General features: G+C 39.6%; 1 protein-coding gene across 1 annotated transcript in view; it reads right to left on the bottom strand.

Annotated features, from left to right (window-relative positions):
* Nucleotides 1-15,631, bottom strand: part of TMEM135 (transmembrane protein 135) — a 284,710-nt gene extending 269,079 nt beyond the window's left edge. Inside the window, exon 1 of the mRNA XM_004385530.2 lies at nucleotides 15,379-15,631. Coding sequence (XP_004385587.1) covers nucleotides 15,379-15,519 — 141 coding nt within the window. The 5' untranslated portion in view covers nucleotides 15,520-15,631. The remainder of the gene's footprint in view (nucleotides 1-15,378) is intronic.
* Between the last annotated feature and the right edge of the window lie 5,282 nt (nucleotides 15,632-20,913).

Genomic DNA, 20,913 nt, shown 5'->3' with positions numbered 1-20,913 from the left:
GAAGACAGCAGACAATATCAAAACATTTACAAAAACAGGACAGGATGATTCCAGTAGGTGTCAAATATACAACACCAGATGACTTTCTGGTAGAAAAAAAGGCACTAGACCTAACTGATAGGGAATTCAAATCTCTAATATTCAGAATTATCCAAGAATTGAAGCAAAAAGCAGACAAAAATGAGGAAAAAACTGACAAATTCAGGGAAAATACAGACAAAAAAAATGGAAGAATTCAAGACAATAATACAGGAACAAGACGCTAACACAAATTCACAACTAGAAATCATACAAAAACAACAATTAGAAATCCAAAAGATAAACAACAAGATTTCAGAAATGGACGGTGTCATAGAAGGGCTGATGAGCAGTTTGAAACAATGGAGGGTAGGATCACAGAAACTGAAGAAAAACACTTGGATACAACTCTGTTTGAGGAAAAATTAGAAAAAAGAATGAAGAAAAATGAAGAAACCCTGAGAATTATATGGGATACAATCAAAACCAAAAATCTGTGAGTGATGGGAGTTCCAGAACAGGGGGAGAAAACAGAAAACACAGAGAGGATCATTGAAGAACTGCTGACAGAAAACTTCCCAAATATCATGAAAGATAAAAAGCTGACCATCCAAGCAGCTCAACAAACCCTGTATAGGACAGACCTGAAAAGAAAATCAACCAGGCATATCATAATCACACTCACTAGAACCAAAGACAAACAAAGAATCCTGAGAGCAACTCGTGAAAAACAAAAAGTCACATACAGAGAAGAAACAATAAGACTAAGCTCAGATTATTCAGCAGAAGCCATGCAGGCAAGAAGGCAATGGGATGACATATATAAAACCTTGAAAGAAAAAAATTGTCAGCCAAGAATAATATATCCTGCAAAACTCTCGTTCCAATATGATGGTGAAATTAGGTCGTTTCCAGATAAACAGAAATTAAGGGACTATGTAAAAACCAAACCAAACTTGCAAGACTTATTAAAGGAGTCCTTCAGTTTGAGAACAAACATCAGACCACAGGCTGAAAACAGGACACAGGATTGTACTAGCCAGATACCAACCTAGGAAATGAACTCTTAAGGACTATGCAAAACCAAAAGAATTACAACAGGGAACCAGAGAGGTTAATCTGTAAATGACCACAGCATCAGAACAATAAAAGAGGGAATAAATGGTGTAGGTATAGAACTTTCTAATAGAGAGGAAGTCAACCGATACCAAGTAATAACAGACTGGTTCAAATCTAGGAAGTTAAGGGTAAATTTCAAGTAACCACAAAGAACATTAACAAACCTATTCATCAAAATAAAGAAGAAAACCATAAAGTCTCAGTAAAAACAGAACTTACAAAAACAAAAGAAATGAAAAAAAAATCCACAAACAAAAGGAACTCAGCGCAGGAGAGTAAGAAGAACAAAGAAAATGTCACCACCACCAAAAAAAAAAAAAGTAGTACAAAATGCAATCCCACTCCTAGGAATATATCCTAGAGAAATAAGAGCCATCACACTAATAGACATATGCACACCCATATTCATTGAAGCACTGTTTACAATAGCAAAATGATGAAAACACCCTAGATGCACATCAACGAATGGATAAACAAAACTATGGTACATACACACAATGGTGTATTATACAAAGATAAAGAACAATGATGAATCTGTGAAGCATCTCATAAGATGGATGAAACTGGAGGACATTATGCTGAGTGAAATGAGTCAATCACAAAAAGACAAATATTGTAAGAGGCCTTTAGTGTATAACTCATGTAAAAGTTTACACACAAAAAGAAACAATCTTTGTTGGTTATAAGGGATGGGAGGGTTGGGGGGGGATCTAAATAGATAAGTGTTAACTTTGGTGAAGGGTAAGACAGTACACACTACTGGGGAAACCAGCACAACTTGTACAAGGAAAGGTGATGGAAACTCTATAGATACTTCCAAACTCCCTGAGGGACTAAATTGCTGGGCAGAGGGTTGTGGGGACCATGGTCTCAGGGAACATCTAGCTCAACTGGTAGAACACAGTTTATAAAGAAAATGTTCTACATTCTACCTTGGTGAGTAGTGTCTGGGGTCTTAAAAGCCTCTGAGCAGCCATCTAAGATACTCCACTGGTCTCACCCCTTCGGAAGCAAGGGAGAATGAAGAGAACAAGATATGAGGATAAGATTAGTCCGAAGGACTAATGGACCACAGCTACCACGGCCTCCACCAGACTGAATCCAGTACAGCTAGATGGTGCCTGGCTACCACCACTGACTGCTCTGACTGGGATCACAATAGCGGGTCCTGGACAGAGCTGGAAAAGGATGTAGAACAGAATTCTAACTCACCAAAAAAGACCAGATTTACTGGCCTGACAGAGACTGGAGAAACCCCAAGAGTATTAGCCCCCGGACAACCTTTTAGCTCAGTGGTGAAGTCACTCCTGAAGTTCACCATTCACTCGGGGACTGGAAAGCCTCATAAAATAAAACAGGACTAATGAGGCACAGCAGGCCAGGGACAAGGACTAGAAGGCAGGAGGGAACAGGAAAGCTGATGATAGGGAAACCAAGGTTGAGAAGGGACAGTGTTGACATGTCACGGGGTTGTTAACCATTGTCATAGGGCAATATGTGTACTGTTTAATGAGAAACTATTTGTTCTGCAAACCTTCATCTAAGGTACAAAAAAAAAGAATTACCTATGTGAGATCAAATTGACAAAGCAATTCAAAAGGCTTGATGGGAAGCCTAGGGGACAGTGAGTTGAAGATAATGGTGATGGAATAATCTGGAAAAGGATAGTGAGAATAGCAGCACAACTGGAAGAATGTAATCGATGTCACTGAATTGTACACATAGAAACTTTCAAAAAGGTGTAACTTTGGCTATGTATATTTTCACCAAAATAAGGTCCTCAAGGTCGAGAAGGGAGAGTATTGACATGTTGTAGGGTTGTTAACCAATGTCATAAAACAATATGTGTACTGACCGTTTAATGAGAAACTGTTCTGTAAACCTTCATCCAAAGTACAATAAAAAAATTTTTTTTTTAATTTTAAAATTCGGAACTCATAAGAAAATTCTCTATACAGGTACTTAGATTTTCTTTGTTTTTCAAGTTTTTATTCATTCATTTACTAGGAACCAAGAACTCTATGTAATATATCTAAACCATAAATAATAATCTATCATCCAGATTAAGAAATAAAACATTGCATGGTTCCACTGATATGAAATGTGCAGAAAAGGCAAAGTACTTTAGAAAGCAGATTATTGGTTTACTGGATGCTGGGGTGGGAATGGAGAGTGACTGCAAACAGACATAAGGTTTCTTTTTGGGGTGATGGAAATGTTATAAAATTAAATTATGATGATGGTCGCAAAATTCTGTAAGTATTCTAAAAACCACTGAATTGTACACTAAAATGAGTGAACTATAAAGTATGCAAATTACACCTCAATAAATCTGTTAAAAAAGAATAAAGCAAATGAAATTTAAAAAAAAAAAAAATGAACAAAACACTGCCCAGTCCTGTGCTATCCCCATGATCAGTTGTGGACTGGACCAGCGTGATCCACAGATTTCACTGGCTGATTTTCAAAAGTAGATCACCAAGCCTTTCTTCCTGAACTCCGCTGAAAATCTGTACAGCATCACAGCAACACGCAAACCTCCGTTTACAGACAGGTGGTGGTGAGCATGAAGTGCATTGGCCCGCATCTCCTGCATGGAAGGCAGGAATCCTACCACAGAACAACCACTTCCCCCTAGTAAATGAATAAAAAACTTAAAACCCAAACCAGCTGCCGTCAAGTCAATTCAGACTCATGGCGACCCCATGTGTGTCACAGTAGAACTGTACACCATAGGCTTTTCAGTGGCTGTTTTACGGAAGGAGACTGCCAGGTCTTTCTTCTAAGAAGCCCCTGGGTGGACTCGAACTACCAATCTTCTGGTTAGCAGCAAGTGCATTAACCATTTGCACGACCCAGGGACTCCACAGTAAAATGAATAAAAAGCCTGCTGCTGTCTAATTGATTCTGACTCATAGTGACCCTACAGGACAGGGTAGAACTGCCCCATAGGGTTTCCAAGGCTGTAATCTTTACAAGGAGCCCTAGTGGTGCAGTGGTTAAGAGCTTGGCTACTAACAAAAAGGCCGGCAGTTTGAATCCACCAGTTTGAATCCACTATGAGTGGGAATCGAACTGACTCAACGGCAACAATGGCAACAAGTTTGGTATTTTTTTTTTTTAATCTTTACGGAAGCAGACTGCCACATCTTTCTTTCTCGAGCAGCTGGCGGGTTCGAACTGCTGACCTTTCAGTTAGCTGTCGAGCACTTAAACCATTCAGATATTACTAAACCTAATTATCCAATCTCACAGTATATTAGTGTATGTATTTCTATCAATATTTAACTAAACAGTCAAAAAAATTTTATGACAAATATAATTTTCTAAGAAATAAATAAAAAGTGTGATTATAAATAATGCGTATTATAATGAAATCAACTACAGTTGAGTATGAAGGCAATCTGATGAAAAATCTGTCACCACAGGGATTACCAGTATGGATTTGGCCGCTCACTCCTACAGGTGGGTGTCTCTCTACCAAAACACATTTTATTGAAGAGGATAAACTTTCCCAGGTAGAGGACCATTCCTTTTGATTTTAAGAGAATTTTGTAGTAACCATGAAAAGGAAAAAACGCTGCCATTGAAAGATACTTATTGATGATCTGAAAGCTTTTTAAACTTTTCTTACTCAGCCAAATATCTGTTTTCATGAGGATATACTGACCCAGAAACATGAACAGCAATGGATCACAATCATTTAGATGCTAAACTCCAATATTTATTATTTTTATTCCTGACCTGTGATAACTAAAGGAGCAAATAATAGTATACCAGATTTGGCCCGCTACATACAGAGAGAGTTGCTACAGAAGAGAATGAGTTGAGGCAAGTATTTAGTGCAATTGTAAATCCTCGACCTTCAACTCCAAATGATGTGCTGAAAGTTGTACTTTGCACTCAACAGAGACCAAAGAATAACAAGAAGTCATGTGAGAAACAAGCTCAACAAACTCAAAATGTTATATGTTAATGAATAGGAAAATTCATCATTTAACTACTCATTTAAAAGGAAAAAAGACCAAATGACTTGTTTTATCTCCAAAGGGATTAAAAACAAATCATGTACAACCACTGAATAGAGATAAAGTGAGCCCCTCAATTCCACCCCCTAAACTAGGCCTCGGGCAAAAATCAAAAGGGAATTAGTACACAGATAAATAATTCCATGGTCTCCAAAGGTCACACAATCCAGGCAGATATTTTCAGCAGTTTTGTATTCTTAACGATTTCAGTGGTTTGTTTTTTTGTTTTGTTTTGTTTTTGGCTTTTGGTTGTTTTTAACAAAAAAACAAAAACAACTGTCCATTACCAAGAACTTTGAAAAGTCTCATTGCTGGTTTCTCTCATTTTCTCTAGAAAACTTGCTAAACCACTGCCTCAAAAAAAACTCAATCCATATCACTGAACTGATTTCCTCATAGTCAGTGGTTTTCAAGTCTTTGGCAACTAACTGAAGACTGTAGATAAATTCTTTTTTATTCCTAGGAATTCGAACTCTTGCTTAAATGTTTATTCAGAGCCGAGAGGTGATGGAACTAACCCTGTATAATCTAACAAACCTGTTAGATTATACGGTAATACTGAGTAAACATTTTCATTCCCTGAAAAATGGCCTAAACATCTGCAGGTCAATGAAAAGTCAGATTTGTTCAATCATTCCTTCCCCAAAATACAAAAGGTTCTATGGACTCAGCTAAAAGGTGAAGGCCAATACCTAAATCTGGAGGCCCTAAAGAAAGCTACCTAGGTAAAACGTAATTAAGAAAGATCTTGGCATTGCCTAGGTTAGTGAAATTTTCCTTCTCTAGGGAAGACACCTAAGAACTTGAACAGAACTGCCCTTCCATTCTCTTTGGCATAACCTTAGACCTGCCAAATATCTCCTCACTCATTCATTCATTCATTTATTTATTCATTCAGATACTTACTAAGCACTTACTGAAGTACTATACTAGTTCTGAATATGAACCGTTCTAATAAGAGATAGAGGCACTGATCATAACACACTATTTCAATTATAACAACATTTCACTTATTAAGGCCTACTATGTGACTACTGCTATTCCTACACACCATTATCCCATTTATATCCTCACAACAGCCCTATAAGTATGGGTATAATTATTTTCTGCAAAGCAAGGAGAATAAGGTTCAAAGAGGTGAAGTAAGTTTCCCAAGATCACACTGCTAGTAAATTGCAGAGCAGGGATTCCACAGGAGCTCTGACTGTTTTCTACCACTGGGTGAATCTACTACATCAACTCCTACACAGTTTCTCCAATCCAGTCAACCAAGTGCTACTAGAGTCATCATCTTAAAGCATCATTGTATACTCATAACCCTTTTGCTCAAAAAAAAAAAAAAGTCAATGGCTCCTTTAACTTGGACTTCAGCCTATCTTTAAGGCAAAAAGACCTAGAACTGAATCCTGTCCCTTTCTCTTACTAGATCTGAATCTTGTAAATCTCTTAATCTCTCTAACCTTCAGTTTTCTTACATATGAAATGAGAATGATAGATGAAACTGTGTAAGGATTAAATAAAACAAAATATGTTATGGATTAAGCATGTAAGTGTTCAATGAACAGGAGTTATTATCCCTCATAAGTCCCTCTGTTTTAGCCAACTGATAAACACAGTGTTTCTCTTACACAGCCACTTACATTTCTACCTTGGTTCACACTATTCCCCTTTCTCTTTATTAAGAATTCAAAGTCAAACTCATTGCCATTGAGTCAACTCTGACTCACAGCAACCTTATATAGGACAGAGTAGAACTGTCCCACAGGGTTTCCAAAAATCTTTACAGAAACAGACTGCCATATCTTTCTCCTGTGGAGTGGCTGGTGGGTTCAAACCTTGACATTTCGGTTCGCTGGTGAGTGCTTTAACCACTGCACCACCAGGACTCCTTCTATTAAGAACAGATACTTCATAAATATATACTACAAGATGTATTCATTCCTATATTCAAGGGCCAAATCAAATGCCACTTCCTCCAAGGAACCTGTCCCAGATAAACCAGACTTTATCAAGATTAAAAACTTTTGTGCATCAAAGGATATTATTAAAAAAGTGAAAAGACAACCTACAGAATGGATGAAAATATTTGGGAAACATATATCTGATAAGGATTTAATATCCAGAATATATAAAGAACTCCTACAACTCAATAAAAAAAGACAAAAGAATCCCAATTAAAACATGGGCAAAGGACTTGAATAGACACTTCTCAAAAATATACAGATGGTCAGCAAGCATGTGAAAAAATATTAAACATCATTAGTCATCACTGTTGTTAGCTGCCATCAAGTTGGCCACCAACTCACGGCAACCTGCTGCACAGCGAAAATAAACACTGCCCAGTCCTGTGCCTTCCCCACAATCAATCATTAGGGAGATACAAATGAAAACCACAATGAGATACTACTTCACTCAAAGGGGAATGGCTATTATTAAAACAACAGAAAATAACAAGTGCTGACAAGGATGTGAAGAAAATAGAACCCTCATGTACTACTGGTGGGAATGTAAAATGGTATAGCCACTGTGGAAAACCATTTAGTGGTTCCTCAAAAAGTTAAATTTAGAATTACCTTGTTGTTAGTTGCCACCGAGTGGATTCTGACTCGTGGCAATTCCATGTGTGCAGAGTAGAACTGCTCCATGTGACCCAGCAATTCCACTCCTATGTTTATATCCAAAAGAATTGTAAGTAGGGACTTGAATAGATACTTGTACACAAATGTTCACAGCAGCATTATTTACAATAACCAAAAGGTGTAAACAATCCAAATTTCTGTCAACAGATACATGGATAAACAAAATGTGGTATATACATGCAATAGACTATTATTTAGCCATATAAAGGAATGAAGTTCTGATACATGCTACAACACAGATAAGCCCTGAAAACATTACGTTATGTGTAATAAGCCAAACACAAAATGACAAACATTATATGAATTCACTTACATGAAATATCTAGATTAGGCAAATCATAGAGACAGAAGTAGAATAGAATCTGTTCCGGGCAACATGGCGCTATAGACAGAAGCACCACACTGTCCCTCCACAGCAAAGATCTGAAAAACTAAGTCAGAGACACACTTCAATCCTGAAACCCTAGGCATCACATGAAGAAATAAAGAACTCAGCCAAGCACCAAATGGAATAAGAAACTGACAGAGAGCAGAGAGTGAGGACAGATACATGCAGACATCCCCTATCAGATAACGCAGCACAGATCAGCCATCTTGGACTCCTATCGAAGATCAGCGAACAGGGGGTATGGGAAAGCAGCTTCACGGAGCTTCCAGCAGGAGACAGACCAACCAGTAACCAACGATATACGCTTTCCCACCCCCCACCATTCTTCACCCCCACTCGGCCTCCTCTGCTTCCTGCAGCCACAGTCTCTTGGCCGGGAAGCACCAGCTTTACCCCGGTGCCGCCTGGATGCCACCCGCCCACACTGGCTGGCTCCCTGAGTGCCTTTTATTGGCTGCTGGTGTTGCTTTTATCTGTTTCTTTGGGTTTGTTCCAAATCTCTCACCACCTACCCCTCCTTTCTCTCAAATACCTGGCTCCATGCGCCATCTTTGCTTCTTTCTAAAAGGCTGTGAAATGCCACTTGACTGTGGAACTGCTTCCTGACCTGCATCACCAGGCTGGTGGGATCCACAGGACTTTGTTTGTTTTGATTTGTTCGTTTGTTTTCTTTTTCTTTTCTCAGCTTGGGACCTCCTTCTAGCTGGGCAGTGCTGTGTGGCTTGGGAGCTATTCCCTCAGACTGCACAGATGCTCAGTAGGACCCCAGAGAGCATTTCTTTTTTCTTGGTTTTCTGTTTGTTTGTTTTTATTTTGTTTCTTTTCTTTTCTTTTTCCCTTTTTGTCTTTCTTTCTCAGTTTATCATCTCTCTATACTTACCTTCTCTTCCTGTCTCCTGAATACCTGGCACTGTGTGACACCTCTACCCCTTCTAGCCAGGCTGTACTTCATCGCCTGGGAGCAACTTCCCGAGTCCTTGCACCTACACTGGTGGGATCCCTGAGGGCTTTGCTTTTCTTTTTTGTTTTTCCTAATTTTTCTTTATTCATTTTTTTAATTTTACCCTCTTTCTTTTTTTTCCTTTTTGTTTTTCTCCATTTCTCAAAGTCTCTCATCTCTCCACTCCAACGGCAAGCTCCCTTAGCACTCTTTTTTGCTTGTTTATAGTTTTTGGCTCCTGTTTCTCTCTCCTCTCTCTCCTCTTTCCCATACCCATCTTAGCTAGACACATCACAATCTCCCACCTCCTTCCTGTCTACCTGCACCATATGCTGAACATCACACCCTTGAGCTGCACAGGCACGGCCTACCAGAACCTGCCCTGCACTGATTCCCAGCCTGCCATGTCAGCCCTAGTACGCGCCACAAACAACCCATTCCAGCAACTCCCCTTCAGCTGGACTGCCCTGCTGTACCATACCTGAGCAACTGTCTCTGCCCACTGGAGGAGACGAAAGGTACCGAGATCACAGATGAGCAAACAACAAAAAATGCACAGCCCACCTGCTCAGACATAACCAAATAAAACAAAAAAGCAGAACAAAACAAACAAATCTACAATCAATAAACCAGGAAAATAACTACTGAATGTCCTGAAGGCAGGAGACAATATCACAACATATAAAAAAAAAGACAAGATGGTCTCAGTAGGCGTCCAAAATAAAACATCAGATGACTTTTCAGTAAAAGAAAAGGCACTAGAAATACCTGACAGGAAATTCAAATCTCTAATAGCAAAGCCCCCAGGGATCCCACTAGTGTGGGTGCAAGGACTGGGGGAGTTGTTCCCAGGCCATGAAGTACAGGCTGGCTAGAAGGGGTAGAGATGTCACACAGCTATCCAAGAGTTCAACCAAAAGGCAAACAAAAATGAGGAAAAAATAGAAAAATTCATGGAAAAGGCAAGACAAATTCATGGAAAATACAGACAAAAAAATGGAAGAATTCAGGAAAATAATACAGGAACAAAATGCTAAAAAAAATTCAGAACCAAAAATCATACAAAAACAACAACTATAAATCCAAAAGATAAACAAGATTTCAGAAATGGACAGTATCACAGAAGGATTGAGGAGCAGGTTTGAAATGATAGAAGGCAGGATCAGCGAAATTGAAGACAAACACTTGGATACAACTCTGATTGAAGAAAAATCAGAAAAAAGAACAAAGAAAAATGAAAAAACCCTTAGAATTATGTGGGATAAAATCAAAGGCAAAAATTTGTGAGTGATAGGAGTTCCAGAACCGGGGGAGAAAACAGAAAACACAGAGAGGATCATTGAAGAATTGCTGACAGAAAACTTCACCAATATCATGAAAGATGAAAAGCTGACCATCCAAGAAGCTCGACGAACCCCATATAGGATAGACCCCAAAAGAAAATCACCAAGGCATATCATAATCACTCTCTCTAAAACCAAAGACAAAGAATCCTGAGAGCAGCTTGAGAAAAACAAAAAGTCACATACAGAGGAGAAACAATAAGACTAAGCTCGGATTATTCAGCAGAAATCATGCAGGCAAGAAGGCAATGGGATGATACATATAAAACCTTGAAAGAAAAAAATTGCCAGCCAAGAATAATATATTCTGCAAAACTCTCATTCAAATATGATGGTGAATTAGGACATTTCCAGATAAACAGAAATTAAGGGACTATGTAAAAACCAAACCAAACTTACAACAATTATTAAAGGGAGTCCTTCAGTCCAAGAACAAACAACATCAGACCACAGGCTGAATCTAAGATGCAGGATTGTACCAGCCAGATACCAACCTAGGAGATGAACTCTTAAAGACTATCCAAAACCAAAAGAATTACAACAGGGAACCAGAGAGGTTAATCTGTAAATGACAACAACATCAGAACAATAAAAGAGAGAATAAACGGTGTGGGTATAGAACCTTCTAATGGAGAGGAAGGCAAGGCAATACCAAGTAATAATAGACTGGTTCAAACCTAGGAAGATAAGGGTGAATTTCAAGGTAACCACAAAGAACGTTAACAAACCTACTCATCAAAATAAAGAAGAAAAACATAAAGTCTCAGTAAAAACAAAACCTACAAAAGCAGAAAAAATGAAGGAAAAAAAAATCCACAAACAAAAGAAATTCAGCACAGGAGAGGAAGAGGAACAAAGAAAACGTCAGCACCACAAAAAAAAAGCACTACAAAACGAAAGCAATAAACTCACACCTATCAATAATTACACCGAATGCAAATGGCCTAAATGCACCCATAAAGAGACGGAGAGTGACAGAATAGATAAAAAACAGGATCCATCAATACGCTGTCTACAAGAGACACATCTTAGAAACAAAGATGTACATTTATTAAAAATCAAAGGATGGAAGAAAATATATCAAGCAAACAGCCACCAAAAAAGAGGAGTGGCAATACTAATCTCAAATAAAACAGACTTTAAAATAAAACCCACAATAAAAGACAAAGAAGGACATTATATAATGATTAAAGGGATGATCCATGCTACAGGCCCTAATACACAGCATTAACAGGATACAAACCATAACCAACAGCACACAAACTCCAGCAGATAAGCTAGATAACTGGGATCTTCTAAAAATTAAACACTTACGCTCATCAAAAGACCTCACCAAAAAGAGTAAAAAGAGAACCTACAGACTGGGAAAAAAATTTTGGACATTACAGATCAGACAAAGGTCTAATCTCTAAAATCTACAGGAAAATCCAACACCTCTACAACAAAAAGACACATAATCCAATTAAAAAATGAGCAAAGGAAATGAACAGACACTTCACCACAGAAGACATTCAAGTGGCCAAAAGACACATGAGCAAATGCTCGCAATCACCAGCCATTAGAGAAATGCAAATTAAAACCACAATGAGATACCATCACACCCCAGCATTACTGGCACAAATCAAAAACACTGGAAATAACAAATGTTGGAGAGGCTGTGGGAAGATCGGAACTCTTACGTACTGCTGGTGGGAATGCAAAATGATATAACCATTCTGGAAAATGATATGCGCTTCCTTAGAAAGCTAGAAATAGAAATAACCATACAATCCAGCCATCTCACTCCTAGGAATATATCCTAGAGAAATAAGAGCCATCACACAAATAGACATATGCACACCCATGTTCATTGCAGCACTGTTCACAATAGCAAAAGATGGAAACGACCTAGATGCCCATCAACAGATGAATGGATAAACAAACTATGGTACATACACACAATGGAGTATTATGCAATGATAAAGAACAACGATGAATCTGTGAAGCATCTCATACATGGATGAAACTGGAGGACATTATGCTGAGTGAAATAAGTCAATCACAAAAGGACAAATATTGTATGACACTTCTACTGTAAAAACTCATGAGAAAGTTTACACACACACAAAAACTATCTTTGTTGGTTATGAGGGATGAGGGTGGGGGGGGAATACTAAATAGACAACAGATAAGTGGTAACATTGGTGAAGGGTAAGACAGTACACAACACTGGGGAAGCCAGCACAACTTGTACAAGGAGAGGTCATGGAAGCTAGACATATCCAAATTCCCTGAAGGACTGAATTGCTGGGCAGAGGGCTGTGGGGATCATGGTCTCGGGGAACATCCAGCTCAATTGGCATAACACAGATAAAAGATTCTACCTTGGTGAGTAGCGTCTGGGGTCTTAAAAGCCTGTGAGCAGCCATCTAAGATATTCCACTGGTCTCACCTCTTCGGGAGTAAAGGAGAATGAAGAAAACAAGATACATGGGAAAGATTAATCCAGAGGACTAACGGATCACAAGTAGCATGGCCTCCACCAGACTGAGTCCAGTACAACTAGATGGTGCCCAGCTACCACCACTGACTGCTCTGACCGGGATCACAACAGAGGGTCCTGGACACACCTGGAGAAAAACGTAGAACAAAATTCTAACTCACAAAAAAAGACCAGAGTTACTGGCCTGTCAGAGCCTGGAGAAACCCCTAGACTATGGCCCCCACTCTTCTAGCTCAGTAATGAAGTCACTCCTGAGGTTCACCATTCAGCCAAAGATTAGACAGCCCCATAAACAAACGAGACTAATGGGGCACTACAGTCCAGGGACAAGGACGAGAAGGCAGGAGGGGACAGGACAGTGGTAATAGCGAACCCAAGGTTGAAAAGGGACAGTGTTGACATGTTGTGCGGTTGTTAACCATTGCCATAAAACCATATGTGTACTGTTTAATGAGAAACTACTTGTTCTGTAAACCTTCATCTAAAGAACAATAAGTTTTTTTAAAAAAATTTTACAAAAAGGAAGTAGAACAGAGGTTATGGGAGGATGGCAGGAAGGGAGAAAGGGGAGTGATTCTTCAATGGCTACAAAGTTTCTGTTTGGGAAGATGAAAAAGCTTTGGAACTAGATAGTGGTGATGGTTGCACAACGCCGTGAATGTGATTAGTGTTACTGAATTGTAAACCTAAAAATTGTTAAAATAAAATTTAAAAAGAAGTATTTAATCTAGTTAGAGATAAAATAGTAAAACGCAAACTCTATGCTTTTCCTGACCTCACTCCCACCCCCACCACACCTTGCTGGAATAGGAGAACCTACGTTCCTGTGCTCCCCTGAACCCTCTACCATGGAACGTACCCAATAAACTGTCTAGTTCCCTGTACAGACCGCCACTAGACTGTATATATGGCAAATACCAGGCACTCAACAAATATTTGTTGAATGAATGAAATGAGGCACAATATAAATGCTACAGATTTTCAAAGGGAGAAATTACATAGCATAAACTCTCTCCCCATCTAGATCATAATCCCCTGAGGGTGGGAACGTTCTTTTGTATAGTTGAATATGTCAAAAACATAATAATGTTTGTATATTCTATTAAAAAAATAAACAAAACTGGGCCAAAGACTGGCCAATTCACGTCAAAAAGCAGATAAACATGGATCTTTGCCATAGAAAATTAGGCCAGCAATTTCCACCTCCAAAATTAAATTTACGATCAGCCTCTACTAGCAGCATCAACATTACCTGGGAGCTTGTTAGAAATGCAGAATCTCAGGCTCTACTCAGCCCTACCGAATCAGAATCCCCGTTTTAATATGATCCCCAGGTGATTCCTAACACACATCAAAGCACTGGTATATATGATAAAAATGAAACTGTCATCCGTAATCTCAAAGAAGGTCCCCATCATCTACTGTGTTATCTATGTAATAAATGATCAGACTTTTCAAGTAGTACTAGATATGGCCATGATACACTTTCAGGCATATTAAGAGTATAAATCCAAATCATTATTTCAATGAGAAGAATTAATTAATCATCCACTGAACACAATGAAACTTTTAAGAATTATACAAAAATACGATCTCTGTGTTCTTAGGACACAGATTATATAAGGCAAAAAAATAAGATAAATGAATTTCAGTAACCAAAGTAGTACGTGTTTAATACTAAGGACAAGGTAACTGAAAAGAAGATGAGAACATTTAAGAACAAGCTTCTTTAATAGTTTCAGTGTTACATATAGCTCCAAATATTCTCTATTAAAAACTCTACAAACTTAGAGATTATCTCACATAAAACTATGTAATAAAAGAACCTTAAGTCAGACCTTCTAATCACCTTCATTGACTCTAAGACTGGAACTGCCCTTTTAATCACCAGCAAAATCTCAAACAGGAGTCTATTTTGTGAACTTGCAAAAATATTTGCAAAACCCTCAAGTCACAACACTGTCATCCAAAACTGCGACCAGACCTGAGACCACAGGGACTTACTGTCAAATCTGCAGTTTAAAAAAAGAAGAAAAAAGAGGGAGAATTAGATGAGGAAAGGTTGCAGGCCATTCTCATCGCCTCGCTGACCTACAAACACCTCTCCATCACTAGGCAGGGGAGAGGAAAAATAACGCAGGTCCCTGAATACACGTTTTTAAGTGTCCTGAACTTAATCCTAAAGTTGGGAGCCCATCCTCTTCCCAGTAACAGGCAATCGGAGGCCAGGTCAAACCTCTAATTCCCTCCCCTTTCCCCCGTGTAGGATTTGGGATCCCGTCCCCCAAAACACTCTGATCCTTCAAAGTGAGAAACCGGCAGAACGCCCGTACCCCAGGGCTCCTCGGGAACCCCAACAGCACGGCCCAGCCCACCCTCCAAACAAAACTCGTCCTGGAGGAGAGGCTGAAGGGGTCTCACCAAGTACAGAGGGGCATAGATCTTCAGGGACTCCTCCAGGGCGCCCCCGGTGATCTGCAGGAAGGAGATCCCGCAGGAAGGTTGCCAAGTGTGGCCGATCTCGTAGCAGTTATGAGGGATGGACTTGCTGAAAGCCGCCATGACTAAGAGCCGCGGAGGGGCTAGGAGAGGGAAAGCCGGGTGTAGGGAGGGATGAGGGCAGCAGGGGAGCTGACACCCAACCGCCGCACGCTCTCCGGGCCGGCCGCTGGAGGTGCGGAATAGAGGGTAAAGGTCACGCGAGAGGGCTTACTCTGGGACAAAGTCCTCCGACGTTGAGCGCTCGACGTATCGCAGCTCAAGGGGGCGGGACGCGCACCGAGGAGGCGGGAAGAGGCGGAGCGTGCGCGCTCCCTCAAGCGGGCCTGTCAGGGAGCGGGTTCCCGCGGGCTCGGCGCGCGCCCACGCCTCAAGACAAGAAGCGCTAAGGAAGCGGAGGCTTTAAGAACCATCGCCCCGAGAGCGCGCCTCACGGGCTGGGAGCGCCGCTCCGGACGCGTCTGCCTACCCGCCGCACGCCGGGCCCGGCACTGGAGCGCAAGTGCTCTGGCGGTTGCTCAATGGTAGGTGACTTAGGTCGGATTGTACTCCAGTCTCTGTCGTCTCAAAGCCCGGCCAAGTAGGTCTGAGGGTAGTGGAAGAAAGGGATTAAATGTCTTTGTTGGGAGCTGGTGGAGGAAGAGGGTTGCCAGAGGACAGCTGGGACAAATGTAGTCCCCACAACTGCCAGCTTCCCTTCCCTAGAGTGCCAGGCAATAACTGAGGCTGCCGTCTGATTGAAATTGAACTGCTCCCAGTTGCAGGGCTTTCTGAGATCTGTGGTGCCTGGAAAGGCTTGCAAAATCTCAGCCATGTTCATACACTTTGTGTGGGGAAAGGGGAGTAGGTCACCCTGTCCAAACGCTAAGCCACTGAGCAATCCTGTCACAACAACCTAGACAGGTGATAGTCAACCAAGTAGTAGACACAGCAGACAGCAGTGGTGTGTTAGAACTCAACCTTGCCTAGTGAGCTTGGTGCAAATCTTCCCTGGAACTGGAAGGCATTAATAAATCTTCAGGGGAGGTGATACATGCTTTTAGATAAAAAAGAAAAATTGCAAAGTGGAGCTTTGCTCACACTTCAGTAGTTTACATGTGTAAATTTGTTTATATGTTATTATAAGATACATCAGAATGTTTTTTTTTTAAAGAAAGATTTCTCATCATGCCACAATTAAGTTTAAAGGTTATGTTAAACATTACATCTGCATGGGCCTTTTAATCTTTTAGGGTGGCTATGACCGGTGGCTTGACTGGATACTGTTTTGGGCCTTCATTGTTACCTCTTCGTTAAAAAAAAAAAAAAAAATATGAAAAGTTCATCAACAAGGTGAAGCAAAGGGCCTCTCCACAGAGATGAACAGTGAATGAAGGAAACTAATCCAGCAATTTGTGGCCTAATTCAAAGGCTTTGGTTAATACCAAGCTGATGACTGTTGCTCTTCCAAGAGTCTGGCTTTGAAGATGTTGATGAAAAAGAATGGAAGAGTTCTTAAGATCTCATGCTGAGGAATTAACAAAAGGAACTTGTTCAGCTCTACATACAATCATGGTAGAAATGCATATCTGGAAAGTGCACAATGGCAGAGTATGGCTCACACTAAGTATGACACTGTGGTACCTCTTAATTCCAGCAAGAGTTAAGACACACATTCTCTTTGTTGATACTAGGCAAGATTTTCAAAATAACAGTACGTGATTCCAATTTTCTACCAATTTTCGTTGCAACATAACTTTAGATTTTTCCGTACCTCAATTTATTTAAAATATTATATTCAGTTTTTAGAATGTAAATATAAATTTCTTCCATAGAAACATTGAAAAGTGTTGTATTGAGAGATACATAAGATCTTTCTATCCAAGCAAGTAGTGCTTCCACCAATATACTTAAAAATTTGGGGAGCTTATGTATCAAATTATAATCCACTCCACTAGGAAGAAGACACATCCACAAATCTCTTTGAGATAAACACTTTCCATTTAGCACTGAAAGTCAGGGAACTGTTGGAAAATACCCTTACTATACTTTTACTCCACTGGAGTGCCAGGCAGTAACTAAATCTGCTGGTTGAAATTGAACTGCTCCCAGTTGCAGGGCTTTCTGTGATCTGTGGTACCTGGGAAGGCTAACCAAGTCTCAGCCATGTTCATACACTTTCTGTGTGAGGAAAGGGCAGTAGGTTACCCTGTCCAAACCCTGTGCCACTGAGCAATGCCCTTTTGTGTAGCTGAAAGAGTCTAGGGAGAACAGCCTTAGACCTTTCTACCTTCTTAACAAAGAGTCTTGCAGCTGGTATGCTGGATGTAATCTTTGTTTTAGAATAATTTCTTACTTTGAGAAACTTTTCCCATCTGGAAAGGCTGGGAATGAAAAACAGGTTTTTTGTTTTGTTTTTTTTTTAGTCCAAAATTCCTAGGTTTTTTATATTTTCTCTAAATTCTACTTAAAAATTGAGTTGTTCCTTTTTACCTCATCAGTCTCTGAATGTCCCAGTTTGCTCTCAACTACTAACCAAAAGGTTAGAGGTCCAGATCCACCCAGCAGCACTTCAGAAGAAAGGCCTAGTGATCTACTTCCTAAGATTACAGTCATTGAACACCCTATGGTACACAGTTCTGCTCTGACACGTGGGGTTATGATGAGCCAAAATCAACTCAATGGCAGTAAGTTTGGTTTATTTTTTTCTATACTTGTACCTTATCACAGATAGTTTTCAAAAATCAATTGGCACTTTCAACACTCTGCCTGGAAATTCTTTTAACCAAATGTACCAATTCATTAGATATATTTCCTATTTTCCACATTTCAACAGGCAACAGTGTTGTAAACTTTCCTCCATTACATAATACAGAAGCCTTTTTCTCCAGTCTCAAATAACAGTTTCCTCACTGTCCTTCAAGCCTTCAAGGATTACACAAACCACTTTCAAATAACGTTAATAAATAGGCTTAGTGTCTATACTAGTTTGATGATTTTATCAGTGTTTGGGGGCTATGGTTAAGCACACCATTACTACTTGCTTTGAATCCCTACCACACCCACCACAAAACTTGAAAGTAAAATGTTTATGATTATTCTTTGAAAGGAAAAATACATAATCCATATATAATAGATAGGAGTAAGTATATAAAAGGACCACCTACCTCAGAGACCAGCGATATCTGACTAAAAAATAGACTGAATGCAACGACATGTCTGTCATGGATTGAATTGTGTTCCCCAAAAAATGTGTGTATCAATTTGTCTACGCCATGATTCCCAGTATTGTGTGGTTGTCCTCCATTTTGTGATTGTAATTTTACGTTAAAGAGGATTAGGGTGGGATTGTAGCACTACTCTTACCCAGGTCACATGCCTGATCCAATGTAAAGGGAGTTTCCCTGGGGTGGGCTGCACCACATTTTATCTCAAGAGATAAAAAGGAAAGGGAAGCGAGCAAAGAGAGGGGACCTCATACCATCAAGAAAGCAGTGCTGGGAGCAGAGCGTGTCCTTTGGACCCAGGGTCCCTCTGCGGAGAAGCTCCTAATCCAGGGGAAGGTTGATGAGAAGGCCGACAGAGGGAGAGAAAGCCTTCCCCTGGAGCTGATGCCCTGAATTTGGACTTTTAGCCTACTAGACTGTGAGAAAATAAATTTCTCTTTGTTAAAGCCATCCACTTGTGGTATTTCTGTTACAGCAGCCCTAGATGACTAAAACAATGTCTAAAGAAGAAAAGTGTGTTGATAGGATTGGAAACAAAAAAGGAAGAGTCACTGAAGAAAGTCAGGCATGTACCTAGAGGAGAAGAAATGGCAGCCCAGATACCTCAGGTATTCTGAATTCATTGACAAAACTGTCTCTGCTACTAAAATCGATTCACAGACTGTCTTGGACGTATGTCATTAAAGATTTAATTCATCTAATGCTCTTTTCCTGAAAACAGATGCACCAAGCCAGCATTTATTATGGTTTGGCTTGCCAGACAGGTCTGCCTTGAGTTAGAGAATGGGCTTAATCATGGTAACACAGATTTTCTAGTTTGTATGAGAGTTTTTTTCTCCCTGTCATTTCAGAAATTGGCATTCTGATTTATATATCCATTTATAAGCTTGTTTTGGGTCACTTAGCCTGTGAGAGACAGATCTTCCTCTGTGGTGCCAACAAAACCAGGTTTCTGACCCTGCCAGTTTGTAGGCTAGAGTCTGGATCATGCTAAATTCCAAGGTGATGAATACTGTTTTAGACAAGAAAGGTTAGTCTATGTGAGATATCAAAGAAACCCCTAAATCTCAGGGGCTTAAAATAATAAAAGTTTGTTTTGTGTTCACACAAAATCCAGAGCAGGTTAGCCAACTCTTCAGGATGATTTCCTCTAAGTTGTTTCTCAGAGATTCAGCTTCCTGCAACTTCATGTTCGGCCTTCATGGTAGCTTTTCTTTCCTTTTTTTTTTTTTTTTTTTTAACATTTTATATTTTTTTTTTTTTTTTTTTTTTGGCGCATTTTTTATGCTCAGTTTTTGTTTTGTGTCCAGTGATATGCACACAATGTAAGTGTACAGCTTGATAAATTTTCACATTTGCATATACTCCGGAAACTCCTATCCAGATTAAGAAAAGGAATGTTTCCAGCACCCTAGAATTATCTCATATACTCCTACCCAGTTAATAGTCCCGCAAATAGAGTTAACCATTATTTCAACTATTATCATCATAGTTTCATTTTGCTTTTTCCTGAAATTTAGATAAATAGAAGCATACAATAAGTAAACTTTGGTGTCTGGCTTCTTTCACTTAAGATTTTGTGCATATTGTTGTGTATAGCAGTAGTTCCTTTATTTTTCTCACTGTGTAATATCCTATCGCATGAATACAGCATGATTTTTCCATTCTACTGTTAATGTATATTGGATTTTGCAAGTTTGGGGCAATTATGAATAAAGCTGCTATAAACATTCCTTTACTTATCTTTTTGTAGACATGTGCTTTCATTTCTCTGGGCATACATCTAGGAATGAGATTGCTAGATTGTGGGACAGACATATACAGGTACCCACCACTTAATGTAAGTTTGGGCAACATCCAACAGCATATATGTCCATGGTCCCATAAGGTGTTTTTTTTTTTTTTTTTAAAGGAAAGCAGCTTTCCTTTTGCTTATTATTTCCCCCTAATGGTTTTAACTGTGTTTTATTGATTATGCAAAAGCATTCGACTGTGTGGATCCTAAGGATAACATTGTGAAGAATGGGAATTCCAGAACACTTAATTGTGCTCATGCGGAACCTGTAGATAGACCAAGGGACAGTCGTTTGAACAGACAAGGGCATACTGTGTGGTATAAAATCAGAAAAGGTATATGTCAGGATTGTATCCTTTCACCATACTGACTCAATCCGTATGCTGAGCAAATAATCCGAGAAGACAGACTATATGAAGAAGAACACGGCATCAGGATTGGAAGAAGACTCGTTAA

This window comes from Trichechus manatus, unplaced genomic scaffold, assembly GCF_000243295.1.
Source record: "Trichechus manatus latirostris isolate Lorelei unplaced genomic scaffold, TriManLat1.0 scaffold00140, whole genome shotgun sequence".
In the NCBI taxonomy this organism is placed as follows: Eukaryota; Metazoa; Chordata; class Mammalia; order Sirenia; family Trichechidae; genus Trichechus; species Trichechus manatus.
This window is presented reverse-complemented; position numbering and strand designations above follow the sequence as displayed.